Source organism: Panthera uncia, chromosome E3 (genome assembly GCF_023721935.1).
Source record: "Panthera uncia isolate 11264 chromosome E3, Puncia_PCG_1.0, whole genome shotgun sequence".
Taxonomy (NCBI): domain Eukaryota; kingdom Metazoa; phylum Chordata; class Mammalia; order Carnivora; family Felidae; genus Panthera; species Panthera uncia.
Window position 1 is genome coordinate 7,099,001 of NC_064815.1, and position 26,410 is coordinate 7,125,410.

A 26,410-nucleotide genomic window follows, 5' to 3' on the forward strand; every position below is an offset into this window, starting at 1 on the left:
GCCCCAGGGTGTACTGCTGTTTTCAGCAACTGTCCCATGGAAAACAGATTACCCATCTGAACCATGATCTGAGAAATTAGGATACTTATATCTGCTGGGTCCCATCCATAGATGCATTTAGCCCTTGCCCAGAGGCTGTGTAATGTGGTTTAGAGAGAGAGAGAGAGAGATTGAGCACTGGGTTTGCATTCTGTCTCTGCAACATTCTGATTGTGTGATGTTGGCCAAGTCACTTCCTTCTCTAAGCCTCAGATTCATCAGGTATAAAACAGGGATTAAATGAGATCATATGAGGTCTCAGCCACAGCATAGAACATGGCAGCTATTGAACCCCATTTTGCAAAGGAAGAAAGAGAAGCTAAGAGGTAAAGGGCCTATTCAAGCTCATATAGCCCGTGACTGGCTTCAGACCAAGGATCTCTAACTCTGCCCCTCCCCTTGACTGCTTCCTGGGGCCTGGGCTGCTTCCAGCTAGGGCTGGCTCCTTGTGCAGTGACCAAAGCTCTTTGAGAAGTTGACATGGCTATTGGGGGAACTTGCAAGCTGTTTAACTTTGGTGGGCTGAATAGTGCTCTTCCCAAATTCACATCCACCCAGAACCTCAGAATGTGACCTTATTTGGAAATAGGGTCTTTTCAGAAAAGGACAGAGAAGGACACGCAGAGCCACAGGGAAGATGGCCACATGAAAACGGAGGCAGAGGTTGTAACAATACTGCCACAAGCCAAGGATTGCCAGTATCTGGGAGAGGCAAGGAGGGACCCTCCCCCAGAGCCTTTGGAGAGAGCACAGCCTTGCTGACACCTTGATCTGGGACTTCCAGCCTCCAGAATGGAGAAAAAATAAAGTCCAGTTGCTTTAAGCCACCGAGTTTGCACTGATCTGTTACGGCAGCCATGGGGAACTAAGACACTGCCCTTGACTCTCAGATGTGGATGGACAGTGGTAGTTGGACTCAGAGCACCTGTGGGCAAAAAGGGCAGCCGTGATGGGGCAAAGCACCAGCGTTTTGGAGGCAGACAAGGGCTCAGCTCCTTCCTTACTCAGCTCTGGGCTTCGTTTCCTTGTTTGTTCAACAGAGAACATCTTGATCCTGCTGGCTTATGGTGAGGATTAGAAGAGATAGCACGGCAGAGCGGGCTGGTGGTAATAACAAAAGGAATCGTCACCATGCACGGAGGCTCTCATCCCTTGGTTAATTCCATCCTCACAACTGCCCTGGGTGGTGGGGTCCCCTTATTGTCCTCACATTACAGATGAGGAAACTGAGTCACGAGATGTTAACTAACTCTCCTGGGCCACATAGCTAGTGAGGGGCAGAGCTGGGACACAAGCTCTGGCCACCTGACTCCAGAACACCCTCTACCCCTCCTCCCCACAACCCTCTATTACCCTGTGCCCAGAGTCCCTGCTCCCCCAAGCTGGTCCTCCAGCCTGATTGGAGCCTGGCACACAGTAACAATTAATATTAACTTTTTTCTCCTGTCCTTTCCTTTCTCCCTCTTTCCTCAAGTCGGACCTCATTGCTGCAGCCCCGGGATCCATCTAGGTCTGGTGTCAGGGGCAGTAGGACCCCAAATCTGATTCCAGGGACCTTGAGATCATGACTCAGCATGTCACATGGACAGTTCCTAAAATTCCTCCTTAGACATCTGTCTCTCTTCTCAAGTCCCAGTCCTGAGACAGCTCTTCTGCTCCCCCTCCCTCTCTCTCCTCTTTCTCAGACTCACGCCCTCCTCCTCTCTGGCTCCCCTTCCACCCGCATTTCAGCACCAGCTCAGCCGGACAGAGGACAGCGGCATGATCTCCAGGACCTCCTGCGCTTGGAGGGCTGGGGGAGGCGATAGTGAATACCCTTGATTTAACATTTCCTCCCTCTGCCCATGTCCCCGCCATCCATCTAGACCACTGTGCGCTGCCTTCCTCCCCAACTCAACACCATGCACTGTCCATGCTATGAAATCTAGGAGCTCTCGGAAAATATAAGGAGAAACAGATGCTGTTCCGAGAAGCCAGGCCAGGTAGGGAGGGAGACGATCTCCAGCAGACCTACGGCTGTAATGCCACCGTTTCTTTGCCCTGACTAATTTCTTGGTCCTTCCCCTTGCCTTTATCCTCATTATCTCATACAAATTACGAATTATCTCAGAGAGTGTTAGGGAGGCCATTCATTTCAAGGTGAGAATCAGCTAAAGGTAATTGCCCTTCCTTCCAGATTCCTCAGCAAAATGGGGGATCCTGATGGGTGGAGAGGAGGCTTATGGAATGGATGTTATTAGGGGTAGATGATTGAAGGGAATGACAATTTACCCCTGATCCTGGAGAACCCAGGATCAGGAGTTTCCCAGCAGTCGTACGGGCTTCTGCGAGTGGGCAACATTCTGAGATCCAAGCTGGCAGGGGGTGACTTCAGGGAAGTCTGCAGTCCCCAGCCCCTGGGGAGTGTGCAGGGCCAGGGGTCCAGGTCATAGGAGGGAGACAGGTAGAGAGACAGCAGCTCTCCAAACCCTTGACTTGGAGGTAAGGAAAAAGACAAACACCAGGCAGCAGAACCAAGGTGCCGGGTGTAGACGGGACAAGCAGCAGTAGGTCATGTGAAATTGGCTTCACTAAAGCAAGAATATCTCCTCCCCTGTATCTTTGGCTGTACCTGTGAAAGACTGTAGGATCTGTATCCGTTAAAACCTAGCCATTCACTCTGGCAGTGTGGCCTAAAGACACCTCTTAGGTGCACGTAAAGATTGAGCTTAGAGAATGCTCATTACGGGGCTGTTTGTGGTGGAGAAAATGGAAAACAACCCAAGTGCCTGGGGGTTGGTGGAGTGATTCATGATACAGCCACAAATAGAAGACTACTCAGCCTCTCACACTGCTGCTGGGGAAGAACATCCAAGGATGTGCGAAAATGCTCACGATATGTTCAATGAAAAGAACAGGTAATAAAATGTGAGACCCTAACTTTATATTACAAAAACCAGACCTGTATAATGATGGATACATATGTATATAATAGTGTGTGGGAGTATTAACATTTTAGTAAACATTTTTCCAGTTTTTTAAAAGAAAGATATGTGTATTCCCTATATATTGCAAGTTTGAACCCTTAACAACTCTTTTTAAGTTTTTTTAATGTTTTATTTATTTATTTATTTATTTATTTATTTATTTATTTTAACGTTTATTTATTATTGAGAGACAGAGAGAGACAGAGCATGAGCAGGGAAGGGGTAGAGAGAGGGGGAGACACAGAATGTGAAGCAGGCTCCAGGCTCTGAGCTGTCAGCACAGAGCCCGACGCGGGGCTCGAACCCACAAACTGTTAGATCAGGACCTGAGCCAAAGTCAGACACTTAACCGACTGAGCCACCCAGGTGCCCCTGTACTCTTAACAACTCTTAAACAACATCAATTTTATCCTCTGGTAACAACCATTTTACTCTGTTTTCTACGAGTTTGACTTTTTAGATTCCACATACAAGTGATCATCATATAGTACTTGTCTTTCTCTCTCTGACTTTTCTCACTTAGTGTAATGTGCTCAAGGCCCATCCCTGCTGTAACAAAGGATATCCTCCTCATCATGGCTGAATAATATTCCATTATATGTATACTTTTTTATCTATTCACCCATTGATAGGCGTTTAAATTATTTCTTATCTTTGCTGTTGTGAAATGTATGTATGTACGGGTATATATAATATTATGCATAGAAAACACATAAAAAACCATATGTGTTACCCTATGTATGCACACCACATATATTTTATATTTAATCATGTAAATTGCCATATATATATTGGAAGAATTTACACCAAAATGTTAATAGCAATATATGTGCTATTACGTATACATATATAAGTATACACATGCATCCATATTGTTATGGACTGAATCTTTATGTCCCCCCTGAATTCATATGTTGAGGCCCTAATAACCAGGGTGGCTAATTTAGAGAGAAGGCCTTTGAGGAACTGACCGGGGTTAAATTAAGTCATAAGGCTGGGGCCCTGATCTGACAGGATTAGTGTCCTTATAAGAAGAGACACCAGAGACCTCTCTGCCTGTGTGTGTGCAAAGAAAAGGCTGTGTGATCACACAGTGAGAAGGTGGCCATGTACAAGCCTGGAAGAGGGTTCTCACTAGAAACTGATGCTGCCAGACCTTGAACTGGGATTTCTAGTCTCCAGCACTGTGAGAAAGTTGATGTCTATTGCTTAAGCCCCAGCCTCTGGTATTTTGTTACTGTAGCCCGAGTGAATGAATATACATGCATATATAGATACATATATGCATATGTATGTAGTGTCTTTCCATATATATGGTAATATACACAGTTTAAAAATATATTCTTTTATGTATATTGCCGTAAATATAATTCTGATCATAAATATGAAACAGGAAAAATGTCTATCAAAATGTGGATAGTGGTTCTCTCTGGGCAGTGAAGTCATGGATGACTTTATTTTGTTCTTTTTCGCTTACCTATTACCTGAATTTTCTACAACAAACTTGTCTTACTTCATATTACTATGACTCACGTTACTTGGTGTTCTTGTAAGATAATAATTCAGAGTATTGCTATAAAATAATTATTATAAAGTGCTTTTCTGCCTAACATTGGCCATGGTCTTGAGGCTGGGACAGGGATAAATGGCTGTAGTCAAAGAGAGCAGAGACTCAGGAGCTGGGACCAGGCAGGGACTGTCAAGGCCATATATAGAACCTTGAACAGGTTTGGTGAGCCAACAGAGCCTCCTCTTGTTCATAACAGGGTTCACATGGAAAACGTCTTTCCCAGTTTCCAAAGGGCTGGCTCATAAACACACACGTGCACCCTCCTGGAGTGTCAAGGACGCTGGGGCAAGGCTGCCCCCTGGAATGGGGACAAGGGCTAGCCTAAGGGAATTCTTGAAAACCGGCGTGGCCTTGGGGTCTTGACGCCTACGATTCCTGTCTCCTGCACAGATCAGCTGGACATCATCTCCATGGCGGAGACAACCATGATGCCGGAGGAGATCGAGCTGGAGATGGCGAAAATTCAGCGTCTCCGGGAAGTCTTGGTCCGACGGGAGTCTGAGCTCAGGTTTATGTGAGTGCCTCGGGGAGGCGGCCGAGGAAAGGAAGGGGTGTGGAGGGGAGGACACCCGGAGAAACTAACATTTGCTCTTTATGACTGTGGGCTGGGCGCTGGCATGAAGGCATTATGTACGTTTAAAAAGGCTTACTTGATTCTCACTACTGCCTGGAGAAATGGCTATCAGAGCCTTCCCTTTTAAACAAGAACTGAATTTGGGTTGGAATTCAAGCCAGTCTGACTCCAAAGCCCAAGCTCTTTGTAGCCTTCCTTTTGAGAAGAGGAAAGGGATGAGAGAGGGAGACAGACAGACAGACAGAGATGGGGACCCAGAGGTGGTACCTGTGCCCGTGTCATTAAGAGCGCACACTCTGGGTTCAGATAGTTCTGAGATCCAACAAAACTGGGAGAGCTTGGACAGCTTCTCTCTGGGCTACATTTCTCTCAGTTGAAAAATGGGGGGAAATGGTAAGACTTCTCTCCTGGGGTCACTGGCAACCTCAGAGTCACATGATTTGACCCTGTCTCCACTGGAGGAAGATATGCATTCTACCCATTCTTTCAGTGATTTCCCTGAGGCCAGTTAGGGGATTATCCTGTCTTGCAGATGAGCAAGACTGAGGCTCAGAGAAGTTAACCTGTTCAGGGCCTCCCAGCTAGTAAATAGAGCAATCAGGATTCAGATCCAGCTCTTCCTGCTTTCAAAACCCATATTCTCCTTATATGACCTCTGCATGGACTGCATCATGTGCCCTTCTCTCTCAGCCCATGAGACAGACCACTGTAGTAACATCTGCCATTTATTCGACTCTCTGTGTGGGCCAGTCCCTGTGCTAAATGCTTCACATGCACAAGAAGCCCATATCCCTTCTCACAGGAGCCCTTCGAGGAACGTTCTAGAACATCCCCCATCTACAGATAAGAAACCTCTTCCTTTTGATCTGGGAATACATGAGTGTCGAGTACATGAGTACTCAACATGAGTACATGAGTGTTGAGAAACAATCCCTCCCTTGTCATGTTTTTCGGGTTTTGTTTTTCAGAAGAACTTGAGGAAGGATTGGTTGTGTGGGAGAAGTATCAGCAAAAATCAGGTGATTCCAACCACTGAGGTAGCCAGGACTGGACATGAGTTTGAGGTGCCTGTGGGGCACCCAAGTCCAGATGAGTGGCAGGAAGTTCTGTGTCTCTGAGGTATGTGGGAGACCAATGAACCAGACGTAGATTCTCGGGGCTTGCCCACAGAACGGCCATTACTGGATTTGAGTAATGGGTATAGTCATCCCACATAAGCGAGTAGACCGCAAAGTCCAGGCCCTGGGGAAAGCTGAAATCTCCATGCTGCTCTTCCTCGTGGATGGAGTCAGGACAAAGGGAAAGCCAGCTCTCAAACTTCTGGAGAAAAAGTATGGAAGGATTGAGAATTCAGTGGCAACAGGAGAGTTTGAGATTGCCACAGTCTATAAATTCTACAGGTATACCTTAGAGGTATTGTGGATTTAGTTCCAGACCCCCTGCAATAAAGTGAGTGTGAGTGAATATGGCTATAAAATGAGTACAATGAATTTTTTGGCTTCCCAGAGCATACAAAAGTTAGGGCTACACTATACTGTTGTCTATTAAGTGTGCAATAGTGTTATGTCTCCAAAAAAAATGCTCATGCCTTAATTTGAAAAAATACTTTTTTTGCCAAAAAATGCTAGCCATCATCTGGGCTTTCAGCGAGTGGTAAGCTTTTTGCTGGTAGAGGATCTTGCCTCGAGGTTGACGGCTCCTGACTGATCGGGCGGTGGCTGCTGAAAGTGGGGGTGGCTCTGGCAGTTTCTTAAAATAAAACAACAATTGGGGTGCCTGGGTGGCTCAGTCGGTTAAGTATCTGACTCACGATCGTGAGTTTGCAGGCTCTCTGCCGTCAGCACAGAGCCCACTCGGGACCCTCTGTCTCGCTCTCTCTCTGCCCCTCCCCTGCTTGTACTCTCTCCCTCTCTCGCTCTTTCTCTTTTTCAAAAAGAAGCATAAAAAAAAAACATTAAAAATAAATAAAATACAACAACAATGAGGTCTGCTGCATCGATGGATTGTTCCTTCCGCGAACAATTTCTCCGTGGTCCATGGTGCTCCTCCTGGCTAGCCTCTCCCCCACAGTAGAACTCCTTTCACATCTGGAGTCCCTCTCAAACTCTGCCTCTGCTTCATCCATGAAGTGGATGGAATGTTGTCATTTTGACCACCTGCGCCTTCACCGGGAGGAGACTCCACCTCAAGAAGCCACTTTCCTGGCTCCTCCATAGGAAGCAGCTCCTTATCGGCTCAAGTTTCATCAAGAGCCTGTCGCAATTCAGTCCCTTCTTCGGGCTCCACTGCTAATGATGGTTTTCTTGCTATTTCTACCACATCTGCAGTGACTTCCTCCATCTCAGTCTTGAACCTTCAATTTGTAAAAAATACAATATCTGCGAAGTGTCATAAAGTGAAACACGGTAAAGGGAGGTGCGCCTGTACTACTGTATATGTGCAAATTAAAAGTCTTTCTTCCTCTGTTTTATGTTATTTTTTAAACAATTTCCCTTTTTATTAATGTTTATTTATTTATTTTTTAACGTTTTATTTATTTTTGAGACAGAGAGAGAGCATGAACGGGGGAGGGGCAGAGAGAGAGGGAGACACAGAATCGGAAGCAGGCTCCAGGCTCTGAGCCATCAGCCCAGAGCCCGACGCGGGGCTCGAACTCACGGACCGCGAGATCGTGACCTGAGCTGAAGTCGGACGTTTAACCGACTGAGCCACCCAGGCCCCCCTTAATGTTTATTTTTGAGGGAGACAGAGGGTGAGCGGGGGAGGGGCAGAGAGTGAGGGAGACACAGAATCTGCAGCAGGCTCCAGGCTCTGAGCTGTCAGCACTGAGTTCCATGCAGGACTCAAACCCATGAACCACGGGATCATGACCTGAGCCGGTCAGATGCTTAACCAACTGAGCCACCCGGGCGCCCCAATAATGTTTTTTATTAATTCTGATGGACAGTTTTACCACTTTCTTCTATTACTTAATATATAACCTTTAATCAGGATGTACTATCCACCAGAATTAAATTAGTGCCCAGGTCTTGCTTTCACATCTTTTTTCTATTTTTATACTTCCAATTTTTACTTCTTTATGTTCACAGTGAGGATCACACTTATATTTGGTTCTAAAACTATAATTAAGCTTCTGTTCTCATATATAGATAGTTTTAAACATTAAAAGCACATGACTGGGCCTCATATTCTTATGGAGCCAGCATACTACATAATTAAATTTGATTTTCTCCAGTTTAAAAAATACCCTACATGACTGACACTTATAATATCCTTCTCCTGGGGGCGCCTGGGTGGCGCAGTCGGTTAGGCGTCCGACTTCAGCCAGGTCACGATCTCGCGGTCCGTGAGTTCGAGCCCCGCGTCAGGCTCTGGGCTGATGGCTCGGAGCCTGGAGCCTGCTTCCGATTCTGTGTCTCCCTCTCTCTCTGCCCCTCCCCCGTTCATGCTCTGTCTCTCTCTGTCCCAAAAATAAATTAAAAAAAAAAAAAAAAGTTGGAAAAAAAAAAATATCCTTCTCCTGTTTTAAAAGAAAGAAGACAGAAAACATATGAGTTCTAGAAAGTACCGAATAGCTCCCTCAGCCTGCAGGTGCTCAAGAGGGACCAGAGGTTGCTTTTGCTGCTACAGGAACAATGGCTGTCACTTTGCATCGACTGACCTTTGCACCGGGTGCACACACGTGCACACACGTGCACACACACACACACACACACACACACACAGTATCCCAGCATATGGTACACGCCAGTGAGTGTACAAGGTATCACACTTGAGTGCACAAGGACAAGAATGGCTCACATTTAAGCTCTAGTTCTGGGCCAAGCACTGCATGAAACTCTTGACTTGGGACCTCACTGAATTTCCCCATCATGCCCACTTAGGGACAGATGTCAACTGTAGATGCTTGAAAGCAGCTATGCTCACCACCCTAGCACCAGTGCATCAGTAGATACTTGAATGAATCATGTTATTCAAAGAATACAGGAGGATGTCGGTGTAGTCAGGACAGAAGAGGGGCTCAGTGACATTCTCCAAGGGAGCGGCCGGCTTCCAGGCCCCTGGGGAGTCTTGCTGGCAGCCTGCAGACAATAGTGGATGAAGCTGATGGCTGCCCCCAGCTCCAGCCTGGCGTAGTACATAACCTTGCCTGGAGGTGCACCCACCTTGTCAATCTGAGAGGCACGTGATGGACCCCGGAAGGACAGGCTAGAGATCAGTGCCCACTCAGACCCGAACAATCGCCTCATCCATCATCCTGCGGCCTCCCAGGCTAGCAGGACATGCATGGGCCATTCTTGATTCAGTTTCCTAGCTATTTCTCAGAGCCAGGCCCTTACACAGCTAGAGGGGCCCTATTTTGCATCCCTTTTATTTTTTTTTTAGGTTTATTTATTTTGAGAGAGAGTCTGTGAATGGGGGAGGGGCAGAGAGAGAATCCCACACGCTGTCAGTGCAGAGCCCGACGTGGGGCTCGAACCCACGAACCACGAGATCGTGACCTGAAACGAAATCAAGAGTCAGACACTTAAGTGACTGAGCCACCCAAGCACCCCTCTTGTGTCCCTTTGAGAAGAGAAAATCAGAGGTTAAAAATTTTGCCCAACGTTGCAATGGCTATTAAGTAGCCAAGCTAGGGTGCAATGATTCCAGAGAATTGATTGAGTGAATGAGGAAACAAACAAACGAAAGAAATACTTCATAGAGTATGTACCACGAGAGTAGGAATCTTATCTTCCTTACTGTTCTGTCTTCCCAGAATCTTGAACAGCACCTGGCATTTATTCAGCAAAATAATATTTGTTGAATGTGCAATAAATTATTCTTTCACATTCCATCCTTACCCCAACAACTTCCCTACACACACACACACACACACACACACACACACACACACGGGTCCTTGGCACAGGATAAGAAGGAAATAGAATTTCAGACCTAACTAAGCATTTGCAGGTGGGGAAGCTCGGAGTGACAGGAATGTGACAGTCATGGACTGAAACAGTCCCAATGATTCTGGCTGTAATAACCAGGATGAGATTGGTTTTGTCACACCTGCTCCAAAGTCATCAAGTTAATACCCATCAGCTCCTGTGGAGGCTGTGTGAGTCAGACCATATTTCATGGTTGAGGGTGTCTTCTCACATTTACTGTCTCCTGCTACATTGACTCTTTTAAGAAAGGGTCCAATGGCTGCTGCCCCCCAAGCACTGCCCCCCCCCCCCCGTGTTTAGCATGTGTGTTTCCATGTTCTTGTCTTGCTGGTTCAACAATCCTCTTGCCAGGGTGGTGAGGAAGTAGAAGAGGGAGATTTACCCAATCCACAGAGAACTAGCATGGATTCATGAGAAGTGGACTCATGGGTCTTCCTGGCTCTCCCATGTCCTCGGTCTGTGTCCTTGGACGCATAACAGAGCACAAAAGAACTGCTGTTTACTTTTTATTTCCTTTCTTCTTCACCCAGCACTCGAGAATGCAAATTCAAACTCCTGGTTGGACGTGCACAATCCCATAATCTCACAATCCCACACTGGGTTTTGTCTTGTTCTGCCATCTTGAATTAAGTGTGGTAGAAATAGAAAGAATTCAGCTGAGGCAGGCTCAGTAAACAGGACTCACTCAGGACTTTTCCATACTTTCTCTGGAGATAAGTGATTTATTTGGAACCTAGAATGATGAGCTCTAACTTAGGCGGTGAGCTTTGCAAGTCAACCTGCTAGGAATTTGCTGTAGTGCCCTGTAAGGGTTCCCAGGGACCATAGAAATCAACATTTATTGAACCCTTCCAGTGGACCAACCCTGAGCACACATTATCACATAAGCTATGAAAAGTGCTTACTAATGGAAGGATGAATCAGGGGCAGCCTCCTGTTCGCCTCGACTAAGGTATGGTTCCGGGAAGGACTATGAGTGACCCTGGAGGGCACAGTGTATCTTCGCTCACTGTCTTCCTTAGCTTGTCCTCTGGTTTGTAGGTTGCTACATGGTCGTTGGAGCTCTCCTTCTTGAGGTTTGGTAATTTTATGAGCTTCATTTGAATGAGTCAATAAACCCCCCAGTATCACCAAAACGCCTGTAATAGGTGGCAAATGTCCCAGAGATAAAGCGTGAAGTCCGCTTTTTCTCTCCTTGATCCTCTGAGCTGCCCACCTCCAGTCCCTCCCGCTTCTGCTCCATGTCCCTATCCTGTCCTACGGAGGCTGCCGACAACCTCAGACTCATTTTCTCACCTTTAATTCCAAGCACTGAATCGCGCCATTAGCTTTGCAGAATTCTGCAGCCCGTGCCTGCCCGCCTCAGCATTTTTGCATCCTCTGTACAATCCTGGCCCTGCTGTTTATCTGGGTCTCAGATAATTAAGAATCTTCCACCTCTGAGCAGGGGCAGGGGGTGGTTATCTTCATTTTACACCTGCTTGCTGGATTTTCATAAAAGGGATAGCGTGCTCTGTCTCTCAGCTTGCCCTGGGCAGTGGCAGCTTTTAATAAGGGAGACTCAGAACTGCAACAGGCAGGGGAGGCGGGGGTGTGTGAAGGATGGAGGTCAGGAGCGGAGCCCTTGCATTTCAGCATTTCTGTTGCCTGGGCTTGGACCCCAGTCACTTCATTTTATTAAGAAGTACCCAGGGGCACCTGGGTGGCTCAGTCAGTTAAGCGTCTGACTTTGACTCAGGTCACGATCTCGCGGTTTGTGAGTTCCAGCGCCAGGTCGGGCTGTGTGCTGACAGCCCAGAGCCTGGAACCTGCTTCGGATTCTGTCTCCCTCTCTCTCTGCCCCTCCCCCCGTCGCTCTCTTTCTCTCAAAAAAGAATAAAATAAATAAACATTAAAAAAATTTACTAAGAAGTACCCAGCATGGTGAAGAGGCCAGGCCCTCGAATCTGGCAGACATTCAGGTCGGGAGGGTAGAAAGTGCATGACTTGTAAATAGCCAGCTTTTTTTATACTTGCCATGCTGGATACTGTTTGAAATATTTTACTTGCCTTGATTCATTTAATCCTCACTACAACTATACAGATAGATAACATCTTCCCTCCCCGGCTATTTTCCATCTTATAGAGGAAGAAACTGATGCACAGAAAGGTTGAATAACTTGCCTGGGGTTGCACAGTGTCCATTAAGAGGAGATAATGATAACTCCTGGTTTCCATCTCAACCATCATGCCATGGGGCCTGCCAACTGTCTTTGAACCCCAGTTCTACTTTTTACCAACTCTGTGGCTTGGAGCAGTTTCTTTTAGCCCTGTTCCAGCCTCAGTTTCCCCCTCTGTACAATAGGGGCATTGACGCTTCCCTGGGAGCACTGTAGCAAGGACGTGTATGAACATGGGTGGCTTCTCCTAGGAAATAAGCAAATCAAAATCCCCTTCCTCCTTTTCACTGTCAGCACTGCACCTTGAGGGAGAGTAAGGGATCGGGGCTGCTTAGTCATCTCCAGAGAATACTCAGAAAACAGTCCTCTCCCCAAGAAGCTGGGGAGCGGCTCTCCACCATTACGACCAACTCTACCCCGGGGCCTTGACTTTGTTATTACTCTTGTTATTTTTAAAAACGTTTTATGCACCTGCATTTTTTTTTTTTTTTTTTTTTGTCTTTAATGAGCTGATAATTCTGAAGTCTGTTAGGAAAAGCTTCAAGCCAAGGGCAGAATGAAGCATGCGCGTTTATGTAACTTGACACATCTTAGCCACATTCGGGAGTCCTGCGTCACACTGGTTGCACTTTGGGTTTTAAATAGTGTTTCCTAAGAACAGGTCACTGTTGCAAGAGCCACCGTACATATCAGGTGGGAAGAGATGGCTTCAGATGCAGAAGATCTGAAAACAATTTGTCTTGAACAAAATATACAGGAAATTGAGGAGGGGGGAGGGAAGGAGAAAGGGGGGCAGGAAATGGATGGAGAAGAACAGAGGAGGGAGGAGAACGGTCCAGGTTGGACCTCTGAGTGCACCCTCTTGAGTTTCTAAGTGTGCTGGAAGGTAGGGGTGAGGGTAGGAATCTGGGCTGATCAGAGGGAGAAAGATATATGGCCCCCACTCGACAAGTTTCTGCTATTCCAAGTTGTCTTTTGAAAGGACATTCTTCTCTCTGGGAACTCAGACGACCTTACCATCAGGGACTTCATTCTCTTAGCTCCAAGGATCTCCCCTGGGCCTCCTGGGTTCTGGTGAGCTGTGAGGGAGATCACCATATTGGGCTCTTGTGATGGTTAATTTTATGTGTCCAATTGACTGGGCCACGGGTGGCCAGACGCTGGGTCATCCATTATTCTGGGGGAGTCAATGAGGGTGTTTCTGGGTAAGATTAACATTCGGATCAGTAGACAGAGTAAGGCACATTGCCTTTCCCAACGTGGGTGGGCCTCATCCAATCCGTTGAAGGCCTGAATAGAACAAAAAGGCTGAGTAAGAGGGAACTTTGTCTGCCTTACTGATGAGCAGTAAGGATATTGATCTTTTCCTCCCTGTGGACTGGAACTAACAAGTTGACTTTTCTTGAGGCTTGAGCCTGCTGGCGTTTGGACTGGAGCTATACCATCGGCTCTCCTGTGTCTCCAGCTTGCTGATGACAGATCCTGGGACTTTTCAGCCTCCACAATCACATAAGCCACTTTCTTATAATTAATTAATAGATCAATCAATCAAATCTCCTATTGCTTCTGTTTCATGGGAGAATCCTGACTAATACAACCTTGTTTATTCTCAGACACTTCCATCTGGATGCTGTATTTAGCTAAAAAAGACCTAGGAAGTTGGAGAAAGATTTTTTTTTTTTTTTAAGTAGACTCCATGGGCACCTGGGTGCCTCAGTTGGTTAAGTGTCCGACTTCGGCTCAGGTCACGGTCTTGCAGTCTGTGAGTTCAAGCCCCACATCGGACTCTGTGCTAACAGCTCAGAGCCTGGAGCCTGCTTCAGATTCTGTGTCTCCCTCTCTCTCTGCCCCTCCCCTGCTCTCTCTCTCTCTTTCTGTCTCTTTCGAAAGTAAATAAACATTAAAAAAAAAATTTAAAGGGGCGCCTGGGTGGCTCAGTCGGTTAAGCGTCCGACTTCAGCTCAGGTCACGATCTTGTGGTCCGTGAGTTCGAGCCCCGCGTCGGGCTCTGGGCTGACGGCTCAGAGCCTGGAGCCTGCTTCCGATTCTGTGTCTCCCTCTCTCTCTGCCCCTCCCCCATTCATGCTCTTTCTCTGTCTCAAAAATAAATAAAACGTTAAAAAAAAAAATAAAAAAAAAAAATTTAAAGTAGACTCCATGCCCAGTGTGGAGCCCAGTGAGGGACTTCCACTCACAACCCTGAAATCAAGACCTAAGCTGAGATCAAAAGAGTTAGATGCTTAACCCAGGGAGCCACCCAGGGGCCCTGAGGCTAAGATAAAGGGATATTGGCTCCAGCACTTTGGAAAACAGCCCAGCAGTACCTGGTAAAGATGAGCATGTACTTAGCTCTACAGTAACCAGCAGTTTCTTGCCTCAGTATACCCTAGGGTTGCTCTGTGTAATGGGTAGGCACTGGCTTGATGGGGCTCTTTCTTTCTTTCTTTCTTTCTTTCTTTCTTTCTTTCATGTTTATTTATTTGAGAGAGAGAGTGAGTGAGCGGGTGCAGGCTGGGAGGGGCAGAGAGAGAAGGAGAGAGAATCCCAAGCCGGCTCCATGCTGTCATCACAGACCCTGATGTGGGGCTTGATCCCACAAACGCTGAGATCATGACCTGAGCTGAAATCAAGTCAGACGCTTAACTGATTGAGCCACCCAGGTGCCCCTCATGTGGCTATTTCTTTTAAAATCATTACAGTAAAATACAAAGTACAGTTCTTCAGTAACCCTACTACATTTCAAGTGCTCACTAGTCAGTTGTAGCTAATGACTGTCCTATTGGAAAGCACACACATTTTTGTAGAACATTTCCATCATCACAGCCCTAAAGAAACTCTCACACGTGAGTGCCAGGAGGAATATTCCAGAATGTTCTTATCAGCCTTATTTGTAAGAGCAACAAAACTGGAAATACCTCAAGTGTTTATCAGCAGTAGAAAAGGACAAACCAGGTACAGCCTAATCACGCCATGGAATACTACGGAGCAGTGAAAATGAATGCACTATAGGCATTAACCCAGATGCATCTCAAAAACAAGACTTTCGGCCAAGCTTATGTAAAGGGCAAAATATGTAAAACCCAAAACTGTGCTGGCATTCATATAGAGATAGTAAATTATAAAAAGAAAAAAGTATTAAGATGAACTCAGCTTATAGGGCGCCTGGGTGGCGCAGTCGGTTAAGCGTCCGACTTCAGCCAGGTCACGATCTCGCGGTCCGTGAGTTCGAGCCCCGCGTCAGGCTCTGGGCTGATGGCTCGGAGCCTGGAGCCTGTTTCCGATTCTGTGTCTCCCTCTCTCTCTGCCCCTCCCCCGTTCATGCTCTGTCTCTCTCTGTCCCAAAAATAAATAAAAAACGTTGAAAAAAAAATTAAAAAAAAAAAAAAAGATGAACTCAGCTTAGGGACGCCGGGATGTCTCGGTTGGTTAAGAATCTGACTCTCAATTTCAGGGTTGTGAGTTCGAGCCCCGTGTTGGCCTCTGCACTGGGTGTGCAGCCAACTTAAAGAGAAAAAGATAAACTCAGCACGGTGTTTACCTCTGAGAGAATGAGGTACGACAGGGCTTCTAAGGGTCCTGTACAGGTTATGACTCAGGCAAGATGATGGAGACATGTTTATTGATCCCTAAATGGTATGTATGTACTTTACGCGCACATTTGTATCTAGTTCACAAACAGACGTATACACACATTTGTTTTCCAGTTTTTTTATTGTGGTGAAATACACGTAACATAAAATTTACCATCACGACCGTTTGTAAGTGTACAGTTCACGGGCGTTAAGAATGTTTACATTGTTGTACAACCATCACCACCATGGCACCACCACCGTTTCCAGAACTTTCAACTTGCAAAGCTGAAAGGCTGTACTCATTAGGCAATACCTCGCCATGCTTCCCCAGCCCCTGGCAACCACAGTCTGCTTTCCGTCCCTATGACTGTGACGGCTCTGAGTTCCTCACACGAGTGGAATCGTACAGTGTTTGCCTTTTTGGACACACACACACCTTTTTAAAGGAAAAATGCTAAGAAAGGGAAGGAAGTTTATGATCTCTGTTATCTTTGCACCCATATCTCAGATACATCAAACCCAACATGTCCAAGTCCAAACTCATGATCCCCGTGCCATCCCCTAGCCGCGTCCCCACCAAACGTAGCTTTGCAAATGGCCCCGCACCACCCTCTACCCATGTGGGAACGCCAGATTCCGAAGTTAGACGCCATTCTGACTCCTTCCAGTTTGCCACCTCACATATTCAGTCCATCCCCAAACTGAGTCACATTTTACCTCCTAAAATAGTTTTAGAACCATCACGTTCCTCCATCGCCACGGCCACCACCCAAGTGCACATTTCTATCTGTCTCTTGGATCTTAAGAGCCTCCCAGCCTCCCACCACGCTGCCCTCCAGGCCAGGGTACCACGGCCAGAAGGAGCCTCTCGGAATGCAAATCAGACCACAGCTCCCAGTTTCAAACACTTTCTTGAATTTGTTACTATGATCAAGCCTATGAGGTGCCCCTGGGTCCGTTCCTGCCTCTTCTGCGCTGTTCTTCATCTTTTCTCCACCCGCAGCCCCCACCCCTGCTCTGCACCCTGCAGGGTGCCTTTCAGATCCACCTCCCCCCCGCAGTCTGGGGTCTGCCCTTCCACTGGGTCTGCTTTCTGTGCCCTTCCCTCTGCCTGCACCCCTCCTCCCCCACCCTCTTTGCCTGGTTCACCTTCCCTCTCCCTGCAGGGCTCAGGTCCAGGCTTCCACCTGAAGGAAGCTTTCCCAGCACTTCCCAGTCTGTGTCCAGTCTTATCCCCATAACCATATCCTTTCCTTAGATATCTTTCCCTCCAGGACGCCTGGGTGGCTCAGTTGGTTAAGTGTCAGACTTCGGCTCAGGTCATGATCTCACGGCTCGTGAGTTCGAGCCCCGCATCGGGATCTCTGCTGTCAGTGCAGAGCCCACTGGGGATCCTCTGTCTTCCTCTCTGTCTGCCCCTCCCCTGCTCGTGTGGCACGCTCTCTCTCTCTCTCTCTCTCAAAAACAAAGAATTTAACAAAAGAAAAAAAAACATTTCCCTCCATTAATATCTACATCCATTGGTGTAAGTATGTGTTCAGTATCTTTCTCCGACCAGAATCCTGGTAATGTGTCTGACTCATTTCAAGGGCTCTCCTGGTGGTGGCAAACCCTGGCAGTGAGAGCTGCCTGGTCCTCTGATGGTGAGACTGTGGGTCGGTCCAGTTCATAGCATTCCTCCAGAGTGACAGTGTGACACTGTCTACACAGCTTGCAGTGTAGACGCTTTACTAAGTATATGGGCTTCCTGTGGCTGCTGTAACAAACTACCACAAAGCTGGTGTCTTCAAATAACACATGTTCGTGCTCTGATGGTTGTGGAGGCCAGAGGTCTGAAATCGGTTTCCCTGGGCTGAAATCAAGTGTCCAAGGGACCGTGCTCCTTCTGGTGGCCACAGGGGAGAATCTTCTTCCTGTGTTTCTTGCACTCCTTGGCTGGTGGCCCCTTCCCCCACGGTCAAAGCCAGCAGGACAGAATCTTTAAACCTCTGTCTGCTGACATTACCCATCTCCTTCCCTCCCCTGTGTCCCATCTCATTCCGTCACCCCCTTACAAGGATGCTTGTGGGAATGTTTAGAACCCAACTGAATAATCCAGGAAAATCTCCCATCTCAAGACCCTTAATGTAATTGTACCCACAGAGTCCCTTTTGACATATGAGGTGACACATTCACAGGTGCCAGGGATCAAGGACAAGCATGTCTTTGAAGGACGTTATTCGGCCGACCACATTAGGAGAGACTGTAGCAATTCGCTTAAGGGCCCAGCGTTGAGCTGGAGCCCCAGTGTGGCAGCAACAATGACAGATAGGGCGGTGGTAAGGCTGAGTGGAGGGGAAGGCACACTGTACGTGGAGAGCCCACATTACTTCATCTTATGCTAAGTTCTCATTATTTTCTGAAATCTCCCAAAGAAACGGCATCTTATGAGACAGAGAGACAGAGACAGAGGGAGCCTCAGAAATGCAGGTACAGTGGCCTGACAATTAAGGGTCTCTCACTCTCTTTGCTTGTTTCTGGAAAATTGCTGATTTGAGTGGCAGCAGAGGTTGAAAAGTGCTTGTCTGTATCACTTGATGGTCTCAATTGAGGGTTCAGCTCTTTCCTCTTAACTCAGTGCAGAATCAGATGATGCTTGACTGGGCCGGCCTCATTTCCACATTTCTACTCATGTGAGAGCCAGCCTTCTCTTGATATTTCCCAGATACAATGCTCAAAGAGAAAAGGAAGGATGGAAAACACAGAGAGCTTAGCAGGTATGCCTTCGTGTTTTGGGTCGACAAGCTTAGCTGGCCCCAGTCACCCAGGAGATGTAAATATCCTGATTTATGTCTTTTTACTTTATTTAATGGGCTGCTATTCATTGGAGGATGCATTACGTGAATTTTTTCCTTCTGGAATTTTGACCCACTGTTGGTCTTCCTGTCCTCGGTCCCCTAAACCCAGGGGGTTTGCATTAGATTAAGTCAACCTAAGACACTCCCAGTTGGGTTCTACCAGTGGAAGGGCAGCCTGTATTTTCAGTTCTGGGTGTCCTCACCTTTGACAGGTTGCTTTCTGATAAAGAGAGAGACCTGTACTCGCTCCAAGTCAGATTATACCCACGTTTGAACTCTAGCTCTACCATTACAGGCTGTGCAGTCTTGGACAAATACCTTAACCTCTCTGAGCTTCAGTTGGCTCATCTGTCAAATGGGGATGGCTCCAACATCACACAGGGTGGTTATGGGGAGTAAAAGAAGTCATTTGTATTAAGTGCCCAGCCCAGCGCCTACCACAAGTTAAGTGCTCATTTAATATTACTTTCCTTTCCTTCAGGAAGAAATTGAGTTTGGAAATGAACAGATATCTGCATTAGTAAGAACAGATGTTGGACCCATGCTCTTGGCTTTAGTAGTACTTGATTTATCTTCAACAGGGGACATGGGAGATGGGAGGAGATTGGAAGGTAGACTGAAGGTCTCCTCCATGACAAGGATGTACAGACTGGACAGGAGAAGCCTCAGGGGCACCTGAGCTATGTCTTGAAACAGCTGAAGATTATCATGGGGAAGAGGGAGTCTGTTTCTTCTATGGGCAACCAGAACCATGGAAGGCACCGGTGAATCAGGTTACTATCTCAGCATGAGAGAGGCCTCTCCAAACACTTGGAGCTATAAAAAACTGGAACCTTGGGAGGTAATGAGTTTCCAAACCTGGGGATATTCCAGCCTTTATTTATTCCTTCCTTCATTCAACCTGCATCTACTGTGTAATTACCATGTGTCGAGTCCTGGGAATGTAGGATGAACAATCTAGACAAGAGCTCTGCCCTAATGCAGTCCAAGGGAGGAGATAGAAGCTGGATGATTCTTGCGTGATACACGGAAGTCTCAGATGGGGTGGGCCAGTGGGTGTCCCCTCTCCAGACCCTTGGAGAATTGTCTTACTCTTGTGTGGCCACAGCCTGGGCCAATCCAAAATCCACTGCTGGGATGCTTGTGCATTTCCAGGGTTTCCATTCTCAGCTCTTCTGTGCTCCTGGGCTTGGTTTCCTGGGTCCTGGAACCCCATCCACGTGGGCAGGAAACTTGGATGCTTCACCAGTTTCCATAACAACAGAACATAGCAAAGCCCTAGGCTACTCCCATAGGTCATCTGAGGAGTTGACCAATTGAGCATCCGGAAAGGGCTTGCACTGAGCTCTCCGTAGCAATTAACTGCCCCCCGCCCCCGAAAGGTTCCTGGATGGCTCAGTCGATTAGGCATCCAACTCTTGGTTTTGGCTCTGGTCATGATCTCGCATTTCATGGGATCGAGCCCTGGAATGGGCATGGAGCCTGCTTGGGATCCTCTCTCTCCCCTTCTCTCTTCCCTTCCCCTGCTTGCATGTGCTCTTTTCCTCTCAAAATAAATAAACATTAAAATCGTTTAAAAATTTTTTTTGAAAAAAAAAAAAAAAAGCCACAGTCCACATTCCCAGCCAACGAGATTCTTTTAGACATCCTGTACCAAGCGGTTCCTTTTTCTCGGCCTTTCTGCATGCTCGGGACCCACACTCGCCACCTTGCTTGCTGTTCTCTATCTCAAACCTCTCAGTTCTGAGGAAGTCAACTACCCCTCCCTGTCGTGTACAGAGCAGTTTCATCTGTTTCCAAGAAGCCAGGGCACCAAATGATGCTTGGGCTCGGAAACACTACCCTAGGGGTTTGTCAAGGTATGATTCTGAGCAAAAACTCTTTCTTCCCCCAAATAAATCTGGATCCTGGCAGTTAAGATGCCAACCTTTCTCCCCACATTTTACACCTTTACTAAACTATCTTGCATCAAGGGAGCTGGAGGAGATCTCTCTTCCCTCTAGTCCGTGCCGGGATGTTCTGTCAGCTGTGCCGAGAGCTCCATTTCCCAGAATCCTTTTCCTTGTCTGGTTCCAGGTTAAAGGTGGGAGATCTGAGAGGAAGAAGGGGAGCGCAGCGTTTGCTCATGGAGGGCCGCCATGTGGATGAGGAGGTAATCAGATAGAGAAGGCCACAGAGGCTCCAGCTTATCCTCACTCTCCCCTACTTCCCATCCAGCTTGTCATCCCAGCTGCTGGCCCTGCTGACCAACAGTGGCCCTATGTCTTCTAGAAGCTTGGCAGACAAGGCAACAGCCTCCCATAGACCCCTCCACCTGCCTTCCCTCTGCATCCTTAACCTGCCAGCTGGGCTGGCCGGTGACCCCTCTGGCCTTCGGCAACCCCCCCCCAGACCTTCCCGTCCCCAGCTCTTCCCACAATTGTGGAAGGTCTAATTGCTACAGTGCATCCCTTGCCCCATAATTCAGGGTGGTTCGGCTTCCGTGATGGAGCCCAGACGGGTCTACATCCAGAGCCTTTACACAAGAAGCAGCCGGAGGCTGGAGGCAGTGAATCACATGGGAATCACCTGGAGAGCTTTAGAGAAAATGCTGATGCCTGGGTCTTACCCTGGAGTCTGGTTTAATTGACCCGAGGTACAGTGCAGCCATTACAAGGTTTAAAAGCAGCCAGGACGGGGCGCCTGGGTGGCTCAGTCGGTTGAGCGTCCAACTCTTGGTTCCAGCTCAGGTCGTCATCTCACGGCTCGTGAATTCAAGCCCCGCTTCCGGCTCTGCGCTGACGGCATGGAGCCTGCTTGGGATTCTCTGTCCCCCTCCCTCTCTGCCCCTTCCCCACTCACTCTCTGTCTCTCTCAGAATAAAGAAACTTAAAAAAAAAAAAAAAAAGCAGTCAGGGTAATTCTCGCCTCCACCTCCCACTGCACAAACAGCCCCTCACCTCTCCCCTGGGTGAAGCAGACAGAACTCTGGTGGCCGTCAGCTGCTTACAGCTGACTCATCTTCTTACTTTCTTTTCACAATGTTTTCTTGATGAAAATTGGTCTCAGCCTCAACATATAAAATCTACCCCGCATTAGCATGGCTCCTGGCATGGCGAGAGGTACCTCTCTCTCCAGTTGCTTAGAATCGTGATCGGGATCAGAATGAAATGTATGTGCGTGGTCTCCCGTGGCGTGCGAAAATCCCAATGCCATCTGTTGTCTTCACCATCGTGTCTGTTATCAAAATACGCTGATTAAGGCTTTAATTGAACGTGGTGCTGTAGTTTTCCGGAACATCACAGCGATCAGCTTTCTAGAAGCTTATAACCAAAGGCCGAATTTATAATCACTCAGCGACGATCGCTTTCAGCTCGCTCCGTTACCCACCTGTTTTTGACCTCTGAAAACCAACACACAGTCTCCCTCTTTGTTTTTATTTTTTAGAAGAGATCAAGCGAGCCAGCCGGGAGTTGGAAGATTAGTGTTTCTGGGCTTCTTCACTGAACTGCAGAGGGATTTGGGGATTAGAATGTGATACGATAAAGGTGGATTGTAGAGCTGGATGGTGCAGAAATTCGCCCCCAGCCTTACACTGACTAACCGCACAAACGCTAAGCCTCGGGTCCCTGTTGTGCGAAACTGCTGCGGTACAAATTCACACCTCACAGCGCTGGAATGAGAAAGAGATGCGTACACGCGTGGAAAGAACTCGGGATAGAGCCCAGCCCCTTAAGTGGCGCCTACGTATTAGCCGTGAGAATGCTCACCACAGCCTTTCTGTGATTCCGGAGGGAGTTGTGGAGCTAGAGGTTGGCCCAAGACAAAAATTGTCCGTCTATAAAGTGAGATCTAAATCTCGGTTTGAAAGCAACACTTGCGTAAACGCCTGAATGAACTGGCATTTTGGCTTCACCTTTTCCCCACTGGAGTTTGGCGAGCTGTCCCAGGTCATGAAAAGGGGGCTCAGCGCCCTCCTGCCCCCAGGTGATTATCCAGTGTTGTTCCCTGTCTCCGGGTGCCCTTAGGCCCTCTACTGCTGGCCTTTCGCATTCTGGGGGAAAACTCCATGTGCCGCTGGCACGGTTTCGATATGTGTCTCGGTCCCTGATGCGCTCTGATTAAATTCAGGGAGACTTGCCCAGGGCATCATTAACTGCCTGGAGGAGTCAGCCCTCCGTCCATCTGTCGTCTGCCATCACTCTGTCTGCTCTCCCCTTTGGTCACATTGAGCCATCTTGAGAAACTTCAAGAGTTCCTCTCCTCTTGCTGTGCTGGCACAGTTAATGAGAAACAGGGCGTGGTCAGGGGCAGGGGGCTTCTGCTTGTGGCCGAACCAGCTCTGGACTTGCAGCTGGGACCCGGGTTGAGATCTAGGCTGTGTGACCTCAGGCGATTCAGTTGGTCCAGTTTTTCCCAAAGTGGGCTACACTCTGGGATGATTTTAGGTGGTAGCTGGGGAACATTCATTAAGAATTTATTTTCATATCTTTTAAGGAAAAATACTGGTTCTCTATCTCTGGTGCTGTAAAACGTTTTATATTAAAAAGTTTTCTTATAGGGGCGCCTGGATGGCTCAGTTGGTTGAGCATCTGACTCTTTTTTTTTTTTTATTTTTTAGTATGTTTATTTTTGAAGGAGAGAGAACGTGAGCGGGAGAGGGGCAGAGAGAGAGAGAGAGAGGGAGACACAGAATCAGAAGCAGGCTCCAGGCTCTGAGCTGTCTGCACAGAGCCTGACATGGGGCTCGAACTCACAATCTGGCAGATCATGACCCCAGTGAAGTCAGTTGCCCAACTGAGCCACCCAGGAGCCCCGACTCTTTTTTTTTTTTTTTTTTTTTGATGTTTGTTTATTTTTGAGAGAGAGACAGAGCCTGAGCAGGGAGGGGCAGAGAGAGAGAGAGGGAGACATAGAATCTGAAGCACACTCCAGGCTCCCAGATGTCAGCACAGAGCCCGAACTCACGAACCACAAGATAATGACCTGAGCTGAAGTCAGAGGCTCAACTGACTGAGCCACCCAGGCGCCCCTAGCATCTGACTCTTGATCTTGGCTCAGGTCGTGATCTCACAGTTGTGAGATCGAGACCTGTGTCCAGCTGTGCGCTGAGTGTGGAGCCTGCTTGGGATTCTTTCTCTCCCTCTGCCCCTCCCCTACTTGCGTGCCTTTGCGCACGCTCTCTCTCAAAATAAATAGGCATTAAAAAATTTTTTTTTCATATAAAAAATGAATCGATGGTAAGAAAAATACTGAATAAGAGTGGAGCACACATGAGACCGGGCAGTCATTGCCATGGTGATAGACGGGTATTTAGGAAACACTGACTTAGCCATACTGAGCCTTCTTTCCTGCAAGAGGCATATGAATATTGCCTCTGCTGGAGGATGTGAGGTAGTCAGCAAAGCTGGAGAAAGCATATGGAGTGCTTGAAGGGCAAGAGCTTTATTTGTGTAAGAGCTGGGATCCCAGCTGAGTGGCTCACTGGCTGTGTGATCTTGGGCAAATTGCTTACCTTCTCTTGTTGAGTATTTGGTGTGTTTGACCAAATGCGTGTCATTTTTCCATACTAATTATCTGATTCTGTGACACCCCCCAACTGGGTATCCAACGATTTAATTCAATTTTGACACTATCTACCTTGGAGCTACGGTGCGATCCCATAAGCTAAAGAAAGGGCTCATTCCCACAAGACTTGCCTCACTTCAGACGCTTATCACGAGTCCTGGGCCAGCTACGCTTCTGTCCAGCCAAGTATAAACTTGGGGTTTCCCTCCCGCTCCCCCAGATTGGGTAATTTGCTAGATTGATTCATAAAATTTAGGAAAGCATTTTGCTTGTGTTTGCTGGTTTATTAGGAAGGATACAACTCAGGAACAGCCAAATGGAAAAGATGTGGAGGGCTCAAGAGTAGGGATGGTGGGGTGACACAGGACTCCCTTGCCCTTTCGGGGCACACTTCCTTCCCAGCCCAGGTGTGCCTACCAACCCGGAAGTTCAAGCATTTTTTATAACACAGACTGCATTCCCCTTCCTCTAATCAGAGGTGGGCTGTGGGACTGAAAGTTCCTACCTTCTAATCACATGTTTGGTCTTTTTGGTGATCGGCCCCCACATGAAGCTATCTAGGGGTCACACTCTGATCGTCTCATTGGCATAAACTCAGGTGTTTGTGCCTGAGGGGATCATTATAAACAACAAAAGATATTCCTTTTCCTCCAGAAATTCCAGCAAGGGTGGAATTCCACCAAGCTCTGTGCCAGGAATCAGGGGCAAACCCCAAACATATATATACAATATATACAATATATTATATATACTATATTATATATTATATATATAATATATAATAATTCTCCCTTATTTGCAGGGTTACTCCAAGACCCCCCCCCCCCACACACACACACAGGTAGATGCTTGAAATCATGGCTGGTGCTAAATTCTACATATACTGTGTATATGTAGAATTTCTTTTCTTTTTCTTTTCTTTTCTTTTTAACTTTATTTATTTATTTTGAGAGAGACAGTGCACACACAGGAGGGCCAAAGAGAGGGAGAGAAGAGAATCCCAAGCAGGCTCCACACTGTCAATGCAGAGCGCGACATGGGGCTCCAGCTCATGAACCATGAGATCATGGCCTGAGTTGAAATCAAGAGTCAGACACTTAACCAGTTGAGCCACCCAGGCGCCCCTATACTGTGTTTTCTTAGACGCGCATACCTATGATAAAGTTTAATTTGTTAATTAGGCACAGTAAGAGGTTAACGATGGTAGCTAATAATAAAATAGAACAGTTATAATAATATGTGGTCTCTCTTTCAAAATATCTTCTTGTCCTGTACTCACTTTTCTTCTTGTGATGATGTGAGATGATAAAAGGCCTAATGTAACTAGATGAACTGAGGTGAATGCCATAGGGGTTATGACACAGCGTTAGGCTACTACTAACCTGACAATACGTTAAAAAGAGAATTATCAAAAAAAAATAAAAAAATAAAATAAAATAAAAGGAGAATTATCTGGGGTCACCTGGGTGGCTCAGTTGGTTAAGCATCCGATTTCAGCTCAGGTCATGATCTCACGGTGCGTGGGTTCAAGCCCCACATTGGGCTCTGTACTGACAACTCAGAGCCTGGAGCCTGCTTCGGATTCTGTGTCTCCCTCTCTCTCTGTCCCTCCCCTGCTCACACTCTTTCTCTTTTGCTGTCAAAAAGTAATAAACATTAGGGGCGCCTGGGTGGCTCAGTCGGTTAAGCGGCCGACTTCGGCTCAGGTCATGATCTCGCGGTCCGTGAGTTCAAGCCCCGCGTCGGGCTCTGTGCTGACAGCTCAGAGCCTGGAGCCTGTTCCGGATTCTGTGTCTCCCTCTCTCTGACCCTCCCCCGTTCATGCTCTGTCTCTGTCTCAAAAATAAATAAACGTTAAAAAAAAAAAAATTAAAAAAAAAAAAAAAAGTAATAAACATTAAAAAAAAATTGTCGGCACATCCCCAAAGGCAAGGGAATTAAAAGCAAAAGTGAATTACTGGGACCTTATGAAGATAAAAAGCTTCTGCACAGCAAAGGAAACAACCAACAAAACTAAAAGGCAACCAACGGAATGGGAAAAGATATTTGCAAATGACACATCGGACAAAGGGCTAGTATCCAAAATCTATAAAGAGCTCATCAAACTCCACACCCGAAAAACAAGTAACCCAGTGAAGAAATGGGCAGAAAACATGAATAGACACTTCTCTAAAGAAGACATCCGGATGGCCAACAGGCACATGAAAAGATG

At 47.2% G+C, this 26,410-nt stretch overlaps 1 protein-coding gene across 1 annotated transcript in view; it reads left to right on the forward strand.

Annotated features, from left to right (window-relative positions):
• Positions 1 to 2,285: 2,285 nt before the first annotated feature.
• Positions 2,286 to 26,410, forward strand: part of BMERB1 (bMERB domain containing 1) — a 63,186-nt gene continuing 39,061 nt past the window's right edge. Inside the window, exons 1-2 of the mRNA XM_049639365.1 lie at positions 2,286 to 2,403; positions 4,966 to 5,089. Coding sequence (XP_049495322.1) covers positions 2,286 to 2,403; positions 4,966 to 5,089 — 242 coding nt within the window. The remainder of the gene's footprint in view (positions 2,404 to 4,965; positions 5,090 to 26,410) is intronic.